Source organism: Chrysemys picta, chromosome 11, assembly GCF_011386835.1.
Source record: "Chrysemys picta bellii isolate R12L10 chromosome 11, ASM1138683v2, whole genome shotgun sequence".
Classification (NCBI taxonomy): Eukaryota; Metazoa; Chordata; order Testudines; family Emydidae; genus Chrysemys; species Chrysemys picta.
In genome coordinates this window covers 39,650,630-39,660,421 of record NC_088801.1, presented here as the reverse complement: position 1 = coordinate 39,660,421, position 9,792 = coordinate 39,650,630, and the positions used below count along the sequence as shown (strand labels likewise).

General features: G+C 49.0%; 1 protein-coding gene across 2 annotated transcripts; it reads left to right on the top strand.

Moving 5' to 3' along the window:
- The first annotated feature begins 3,849 nt into the window (after window positions 1-3,849).
- Window positions 3,850-6,945, top strand: DLX2 (distal-less homeobox 2). Of its 2 annotated transcripts, none has more exons than XM_065561830.1 (3): window positions 3,850-4,514; window positions 4,917-5,101; window positions 5,731-6,945. In XM_065561830.1, the coding sequence occupies exons 1-3, from the start codon at window positions 4,160-4,162 to the stop codon at window positions 6,073-6,075; spliced, it is 885 nt and encodes a 294-aa protein (XP_065417902.1). In that variant the 5' UTR covers window positions 3,850-4,159; the 3' UTR covers window positions 6,076-6,945. The 2 variants fall into 2 exon arrangements, with proteins under 2 accessions (XP_065417902.1, XP_005290519.1); XM_005290462.5 differs by having other exon boundaries at window positions 4,914-5,101.
- The last annotated feature ends 2,847 nt before the right edge of the window (window positions 6,946-9,792 follow it).

Here is a 9,792-nt window from a genome sequence, read left to right as displayed (position 1 = left end):
GCAGCCCGCAGCCCCTTCCCCCGCCCCTTTTTCTCTCCTATCCTCTCCATCCTGTCCTCACACAAGCCTTTCACATCAGAGCCTCGCCCGGGGTGTAGTTTGCAGAGGAAGGAGACGCGGTTACCGAGCTGCTGCTACAGGTGCGGGGGGATCCGGCAGGATGAGAGGCAGTGCTCTAGGTCCGACCGGGCGGGGACCCTCTGCGATGGGCACTGCTGGAGCGGGGGTGCTATTGCTGGACAGATGCACAGCTTGGCTTCTACCCGCTCTCTGTCCAGGTGCCTGCGTGTGGCAGCCAGGGGAGACGGAGAGCAAAGACACAGGGATAATGGTGGTTTCTCTCTGCAGTTTAGTGACATGACCTGTAACAAGTGCAATGGCTGGAGATTAAACAAGGGCGATCTATGGCAAACAAACCGCTCACAAGGCCCGATACCGATCTCATTAATCCCACTGTCCCTCTGATTGACAGCACGGTGCTTTGGTTACTCCGCGTTTACACGAATGGCAATGCAAGCAGAAGGTGTCCCAGGAGTGGTGAAGACCAGGGGAGCTTGGATCTTGGAGCATCCTAGGGACGAAGAGGGGCTGGAGATAATGAGTCTCTTGCAAAAGAGGATCCTTGAGAAAAACAGAAAGTTAAAATGTTGATTTAAAATGTAAAGAAATCAGAGTCACGCTTAGAAATCTCCCTTACCTCTAGGTTGCTTCCTAAAGATGGATACAGATGAAGTCAATGCATTAGGGTGGAGGAGACAACATGCAAGGCACTGGTATTTCAACGGAAACAAATCCAGCCCCTACCTAGACATTATCAGAGCCGCAGGGACAGTGCCAATGGGAGCTGCCGCTTTGAGTAATTAGGATTGTTTTCCCCACTACTCTATGTTGAAAGCTCGTAAGGTCAAAACAGCATTACTGCATAGGGGGGCTCATAAACTCGGCCTGAACAGCAAGAAGAATAAGGAAAACTATAAAGGCACAAATTCCCTTTTAACACCCCTCCCCTCCCCACAACTAGGGTTGCCACCCCTCCAGGATTGCCTGGAGTCTCCGGGAATTAAAGATCAATCTTTCATTCGAGATTATGTCATGTGATGCAACCTCCAGGTATACGTCCCACCACAATTGGCAACCCACACAGCACATTCACACACCCACCCCTCCGGGACAGCTGGCGGCTTGTAGAAAGGAAACGGATCTGATCTTCGGAGGGCGGGGGAGGAGTTTGGGGGAGCTGAAGAGACTGGTCCCTGTAGCCCCCCTCCTCTGAACCTATAGATCCAGCCTTAACGTGTTGACCAGTTTAAAACGCCGGAGTTTTAAAGAAAGCAATTAACCGGGTTTTGTTCCATTTTTGCATGATTAAAAATCACTTAACGGCTAAATTTTGCCGGGGAAGTAGCTGCCTTTCTTCTCAGCTTCTCTTAAAATAGGGGACATTAGCACTGAAAAGCGTATGTTTAAAATGAAATGAACGCTTATTGGACTTCCAGAGACAATCGCTTCCACTCCCCTCTTCCACAAACGCAGCTGATCTATGGTTACATTTGTGTTTTACAAGGTCGGATCGATACAGGGATTAATTTGCATTTATAAATTCCTCTAGGAAACAATTTTCTGACAAGTAGCATTTTATTGATCCACAAATGCTTTAGCTATTAATAAAGTCAGAGGGGAAAATACAATATTTCAGCTATATCACTTTGCACGTGCTTTTACAGAGCTATTTTCAGTGAAGCTCTGTATCTGTATAGAACCGAAGGACTAACTGAGATCTCGTCATGAAATCGTGACAGTCGAAATTGAATATAAAAGAGGGAAAAGTCCAGTTAAAAACTCACTCTAAAGGAAAAACAGAAATACATTGTACCCTTGAGAGGTTGCGATTTCCTTATATTTCATGAGGTCAGCATGCACTTTTTAGAGTCACGTTATCAGTAAGTAAGTTATGTTTCCACTTTGCTGAGCTAAGCCAATGAATGTCTGGAATCATTTGTATTGAGATGGTTCTTGGCAAAGTAAAGCTAGCTAGAAAGTTAAGAGAGTAGCTAGAAGTGCTTTATCTGGTCTTTTCTTTGTTCCGCTCCTGAGAGTCAACAATGTGATGTCCTAATGCTGAATGCTCACATTTTAATTGCATATGCTCTTCAACAGAAGACAAGAGAGAATATTTTTCAGAACAACAACTTGTTTTCCGTTACACTGTTGTTGCAACAAGTTGGTTCGGTTACACAATTATGTCTTTCCTCAAAGGAACTTCAGGCAATGAGTGCTAGCACAACTTTGTGTCTTTTAATTACTATTTTGTAAATTGTTCTTTTGGGTGTTTGAAGAGACTGGCGTCTCGGTACGAAGAGACTATATATCGGTCTACTCCATCTGAACGCAGAGACACAGTGTTTTCCCCGCTAGGTGGCGGTACAAGGCAATAGCATAAATTTAACTTGAGTAGCCATAAAACGTGTTTTCCTTTTTCCCAGGCTGCTGTATTTCCCACGTTAAGAAAGAAAATAATCAAACCCGGCTTTTAAAAATTACAAATGCATGTTGTAAACAATCGTTAAGAAATAAAAAGTTAACCTGAGACCGCAACAAAATATGAACATGCAATTCATTTAATATCGGTGCCGTATACTGTTCAATGGGAAGTGCCCTGAATAATTTAGAATGGAATCTGACGGTAACGGTTACGAATTATGAAAATCAGTTCCGTTAAGAAAATATTGTGTATCTTTAGTTTTTCACCTTTATAATCCGAATAACTGTAACAATATGCACATAAAAATAGAAATGATTAAGGTAACCAGGGATGTTCCCGAATTGATATTGTAATAAATATAATAATTTGTATGTTATATAGAGTCTTTCCTTCAAGACTCTCAAAGCACTTTATGTAATCCCAACGTTGGTTAACTGGGATTCAGGGCTACACTCCTGCGAGGTGCAGATTATTTGACAGCTCTAGGTCCATGCAGATATTAAAAAGGAATACCGTTTGACACCCACATTGCAATCTTTCATCCCCAGATCTCAAAGCACTTTACAAACAAGGATGAGCGTCCTTATCCCCATTTTACAGATGGAGAAATCGAGGCACAGATAAATTGAGTGACTTGTCTAGGGTCATAAAGTGACTCGGTGGTAACTCTAGGTAGGTATAGCACCAAGTCACTTGTCTTTCATTCTTCTGCCCCCTTGTCACTGAACAACATCTATCTGTCTGTTTAGAATCTTGAACTGAACCCATCACCTTGTATCTGAGGGACACGCTATATGTACGAACTGTATAATATTCTGGCTGTATATCATCATCATTCTAGTAATAGCACCCTCCGCTCCACTCTAAACTCAGCTCTCATGAAGAGGATGTGTTTAAGCGGGAAACCAGAACAAACGAGAGTTTGCGGAGGGTTTCTTGCCTCCGTGATAACTATGTCAACAAATATAGCTAGGGCTTCACAAGCGACATAACTAGATCTGGCTAAAGTAGAATCTGACTAGGCTAAAATAACATCTGATTAGACTAGAATTTTGCTGGGCTAGGATCTGGCCGTGGATCTGACGGGGCTCAGATCTCACTGCTCCATCTTCCCCCCAGTTTGCCGTATTTATACATACTGCTGCAGTGTGAATACTAAAATGGCAACGCTCTGTTTTGTGTAAACCCCCCTGGAGGCTGGTTCCTCTTTGTATTTGTTCCCCCCCTCCCCGCACACACCCCTCCTTTTCAGCGCACGTGTCACATGTGAGCCGCCTCTTGTGTCCTGGGGTTCTATGGAACCCGAAGGGATACAATGTGATTGCGCACTTGATTGGCTGTTGCTAGGTGACGTCGCCTGCCCTCACGTGACTGGTGTTAAATGCCCGCCTGGCAGCTTCCACCGCGGCAGACAATCGTAAAGCTGCTAGGGAGCCAACGGAGCTGCCGCCGCCGCCCGGTGTCTGGGAGAGTGTGTGACCGGGCTATGATGGTGACTCCTCCAGCAACAGAGTGGGACCTCCAGTGATCTCCTCCTCGGGGCTTCCAGCAGGAGCGTCTCTGCTCTCCCTGTACTTGTACTGACTGCTGAGGGGCTGAGGCGCCTTTCCCCCTCGCCCCCTGGTGCTGCGGCTGTCTCTCCCCCCCCCCTTCTACATTTGGGGAGGGAGGATCAGGATGACTGGAGTCTTTGACAGTCTAGTCTCAGATATGCATTCAAACCAGATTACCTCCAACAGTTACCACCAGCATCACGAGCACAGCAGCCTGCACAAGTCCCAGGAGTCCCCCACCTTACCGGTGTCCACAGCCACCGACAGCAGCTACTACACCAACCAGCAGCAGCAGCACGGAACAGGCGGCGGAGGAAGCGGGTCGCCCTATGCACAGATGGGCTCTTACCAGTATCACGCCAGCGGCATCAATACGGTTCCCTACTCCGCCAAAGCCGGCTACGACCTGGGTTACACTGCCACTTACAGCTCCTATGGACCCTATGGAACCAGGACTTCCCCGGCTAACAATGAGTCTGGTAGGGCTAAGCCTCTGGGGGAAATAGTTTGGGGTCAGGTGGTGTCAAACAGAGCAGCTCCATTGCTTTAACAGAGCTTGGCCTGTTTACACCAGACGAGGATTTGGTCCATTATTTTTAAAAGTGCCCCTCTCTCCCCCTCTCATTTTTAAGGCGATCAAGCGGCTCTGACTGCGGATCACTGGTTTGGCGGGGGATGGGAGCAAGACGTTAGCAGGGGGATGGACTGGCCACGTTTCTCCCGGTAATTCACGCAGGGCTCATGCCGTGCAAATGGCCCGGAATAGGATGCATGGGGAACAACGTCTTGCAAATCAGCTGCCTTGTGTTGATTCCAGGTTAACTTTTCCCTACAGCATGGCTGGTGAGTGATGGTGGTGATTGTTGTTGTTATTATAGCAGAGAAGGAAGAATGCGAGCCCGAGGTCAGGATAGTAAACGGGAAGCCAAAGAAAGTGCGGAAACCCAGGACGATCTATTCCAGCTTCCAGCTGGCCGCTCTACAGAGGCGTTTCCAGAAGACACAGTACCTGGCACTGCCCGAGCGAGCTGAACTGGCGGCATCCCTAGGCCTCACCCAGACGCAGGTAAGAGGCCCCGGCACTTTTCACCCTCAGGGTGGAACTCCTGGCCCTGTTGCATTCAGTGGGAGTTTTGCCATTGACTTCAACAGGACCAGAATTTTGCCCTTTACGCCTTGCACGCTGCGTCCTGGAGCACAGAGTCTGTGCCTTTTAGCGCTGGTTCAGAGGGGCACGTGGCATATTCCCTGCTGTGTCTCACCCTGTCTGGTCTGATTTCTGCCCGCTGTTACACATCCAGTAACGGAGAACGCTGTTTGCAGTTCCCTAGTTTGCGCTCCCGAGATGATTAAATGGGCCGTGGCCCTGACCCCATTCGCGTCCGTGGGAGGGAGGCGCTGGGATTAACAAAACTCCCATTAGAGAAATGTTGTCTGCTCTCCGGCATACGGAGGAGTTGAAACTACTGATTAGTCCTTCTTGCTCTCTTTAGCGCCCGGTTCCCTGTCCCACTCCCACTCCCCTCACTACTGCATGCTCTGCCTGGCCCAGCTGAGGATCATGGAGCAAGCACTCTGCTCATAATAACCTCTGGCTTCAGTGGCTTACCATTACCCTGCCCTGCCAGCCCCTCACAGACCCAGCACCTCCCCAGCCCAGTTCTCACGCCTGTTTGTCCGTCTCCCTTCGGAAAGGTGAAGATTTGGTTCCAGAACCGCCGGTCCAAGTTCAAGAAGATGTGGAAAAGTGGCGAAATCCCCTCGGAGCAGCATCCTGGAGGCAGCGCCTCTCCCCCCTGCGCTTCGCCCCCGACCTCGGCCCCTACCTGGGACTTTGCTCCACACCAGCGCATGAGCAGCGGAGGAAGCTCCGCATCCAGCCCCAGCGGCGGAGCGGCCGCTTTCCTCGGTAATTACTCCTGGTATCATCAGGCGGCTAACTCCGCTTCTCACCTGCAAGCCGCCTCTCCTATCCTGCAGCAAGCGCAGCCCCATCATCATCACCACAGCGCGGCCATCAGTGCAGGGACGATTTTCTAACTCGGCAGAGACTGAGCAAACAAGCCCCGCTGAACAGAGATCCAGGGGGATCAAACCCAACACACCCCCGAGCGGACTGAGGTACAGACACTGGTGCTTTGATGAAGAATTTCTTCGGCATTCAACGCCTCCCTCTCCCTCTGGCACATTAAACAGGCGAATAACTCTTCGCTGCAGACTTTGCTTTGTTCTGACCCGGGTTCGGTTACCTCGGTGTGTCTCTCACCCAGTGTCTCTCTCTGTTCCAACTCGCAGACTAGTTCCTCGCTGCGGTTTATTTTTTCTCTTCCCGTGTAGTTCACAGCAAATAGAAAATAACGCCCCCCCCCTTCCCTCCTCTCCTATTTTTCATCAAATCACCAGTGGATAACTTTTGTTAATTTTATTTTTTAAAAGTTTATAGGTGCCTTTGCGGATGACCTCATTTTGATGTTGAAAAAAGATAAATACTTTTTATATGTAGATTAAAAAAAACCCTCCCGAGTTTAAATTATCTTTTTTAAATGGGTGCAGGACTATCGTTCCCGAGGAAATGTTTGTAAATAAAGCTGTCTGTGCAGATTTTTTCCTGTTTTCTTTGTATAAAAAAAATTTCCATTGGATCAACCTGTATTTCATTTTTGGTTTTGTGACCAAAGTGTGGAAACTCCCAGCTCTCTGTGTAGGCGCCACACATTCCTGATTATTTTCACTGTTTGATACGTTTTCTCGTTGCTGTCAAAATAAGCTACTGATTTCCCCCTCACAGTCGTTGTTTTAACCTTAAAACAAAAAAAAAGGTACTGTTGGTTATTTATTATGGACACAAAATACTCTTAATGTTGCTTTTACAATAAGAGATTATTTAAATAAATTATTGTTTTCACTGTACTTGGGCTGTATTTCCTTCGGGATCCAGACACACACACATTATAGACACCTATTTACACTAGCCCCTGCCTCTCTGCAAACTTACCTTGCACATCCGCGTTTTACAGCCCAGCCCTGGAGGAGGGGTCTCTATGTTTCTTACGTGGCTTTCTTTGCCCTTGTTACAACTGTTGCATTGAGTAATTGACCGTCCCCTCCTCCCCTCCCCCTTCGCTTCCCTTCCACAATAAAATCTCGCCCCTGCCAGTCGGCAGCAGCCATGAATCACTCAGCAAGCCCCTAGCAATGCCAGACTCCGCCCCTCCCCCAGCGCGCTGGCGCCACAGACATTTAGTCCGGGACTGTCTCCTGCCAACTTGCAGCTCCTCCGGGCCCCAGTGTGACACACGAGGAGGCGACACTGGTAACCGATTCCAGCCCTGACCAGTCACCGCTGGGCTCTTCTCCCCCAGCCCCAAGAAGCTTTTTAAATTCATTATTAACTGCCTAGTTCCAAAATCAAGGGCCCTGCAACGTCTTGGGGCTGGCTGCTCGGCGGAGCTGCCCTAGTTCTGTCTACATGAGTGCTGCTCAGAGGAGGGGTGGCATCCTGCAGGTTACTGCTGTGCTAAAGACCAGGCCAGTAGAGGTGTGTGTGCCATGGTATCAGTGACCTCCATTCAAAGTAGGCCTAAATCCTGCTCCTCGCCAGCCAAGTGGGAGCTATACAGTTTTCTAGATCAACATCAGCCCCTTCCAATCAGTGCAATGTGCGGGTTGGTTACATTTCAGGGGTAACCGATTCTTTCCCAAGCTACCAATAAAACAAAGGTTGTTTTTTTTTTAATTAAACCAACTAGGTAAACCTTAATTTTGCTCAATTGCACCAGTGTCAATCTGGAGTAATTTCTATTGAACTCAATGGTGTTACTCGTTTTAAACCGGTCTAATTGACCCCCCAGTTTGGCCCTAACTTGTCATCAGGAGCATTGTTTAGTTTCAACTTCTGGCTGCAGGACAGGCACAACTAATGGGTGTCACTTGACTTTACTGTTCAAGACCCCCCTATGTGTGGGTTGCCAATATCGCATGGGACTGTTTATAGCCCAAAGAGTGTTTTCATTTCACGGGAAAAAATGGAAATGCTTCTACTGCCCCCAGTTTTTGCAAAAGCTTTTATTTGTAGCAAAGCCTAACTGTGGGTCCTCACCATCTGCCGAAGTCCCTGGAAGCAGCCCCCGCCCCTAACAAGATGAGTTAGTGTCAGTGCTAACATCTCATCCCTCCAGTGCTGCTCTTTGACACGTGCATTTTCGGGCAGAGAGCAGCTTTGTAAAATCATGCTAATATTTGATGTAGCCCCCAAAGTGCCGCAACATGAAAGAGCCTTTGGGCAGGATACGAAGCGATGCGCCGAAGAGGGCTGCCTGGAAGCAGGCTTGAGTCCAAACCCAAGGCGGCCTTGTTATCTGTTGAGCCTCTGTAGCTCTTACTGTTGTTGCTCAGCAAGTGGAGCCTTCGGCCCCAATTGGCGCAGGGACTAGAGGAGGGAACTGGCTGGTGCTGAGGCCTCTGCTGCAGACAAGATGATTAAGAGGCCTAAACCACAGCGCCTGGGGCAGGGAATGTGCAGCCCTAGTTGGAATCACGCAACAGGCCTTGGCATGAGAGCGGGGCGGGCGGGACAGGCGCTGGGGTGGGCTGGGTTGGCCCGTAGACACGACGGAGTCTCGGAGCCTGGCAGGGCAGATTGCTCCGGGGAGCCACGAACACTCACCCCGGATGAGACGGAGACAGGGAGGAGGGAGGGAAAAGAGGAGAGAGTGAGCTGAATGAGAGAGGAAAGGGGAGGAGGGACACGGCAAAGAAAGGGGGAGACAGGAGAAGAGCGGAGTGTGGGGGAAGGAGAGAAAGATGGGAGCCGAGGGGGAGAAAGAAAGAGACAGGAGAGAAAGGGAGCGGGAGAGCATGGGAGACAGAGAAGGGGGGGAGGAAGCGAGAGTCTCCATAGCCGCCCCAGGCAAAGCTCTTGGAAACATTTCTCACAAGTTGCAGCTCTCTCCAAGACACAGGGCCCTGTGATCCGGCCCCTAGCCGACATCCCCTCCCCCGGTGATGAACGGGCTTTCCAAATGTGCTGATGACAAATGGAAATGGGAAACAGTCAACTCCCCTGCATCCACCGGGAAACAACCCGACTTTATCAAACCCATACATCTTAATTGTAATCCCTTTCGACCTGCACCAGAGCAGTGTCAGGGGAGAGCCAGGCTTTGGCAGGTGCTGGGAAGGGCAATCTAGCTAACTACGAGCCTCTGCCTTAGCCACGGCATGGCCACAGGAGTTTCCCAACTTCTAGACAGGATTATTTGTGGCCGAGGTATACGTTTCATGTTTCGCTTGGAAGCAAACCGCTGAAATAAAACCAGGCTTGCGTGGAGCTCTGCGGGCACTTTGGAGGCGAAGGAAGAGTTTCAAAGACAAATACCCTGGAGATGGTGGGCATTGAACCTTCTTGGTTTCTTTGCACTTCAGCAAAGACCTAACAAAAAACAGCCCCCTCCCCCAAACTTTTCAGTGTGATCAGCAGAGACAGAAATGTGGGTTAGATCTGACGGCTTCCTCATTTCACTCGGGCTGTAGGGTAAGAAACTGGAACTATCCGCCTGTGTGTAACCATTTCCAAGGCTCTTTAGTGAGGTTTTCAAGGGACACTTGAGCCGTGTTTGTACAGAAATGGAGGAGCCCTTTTACATTCTGCTTTTGCTTCCTAATGCCTGCTTTGAAATGCACCGTGTGTGCAGCACGCCAGGCGCCGCGAGCTCATTTAAAAGCAGTCCCACCTTTTGTATTTTGAGAAATAAAATA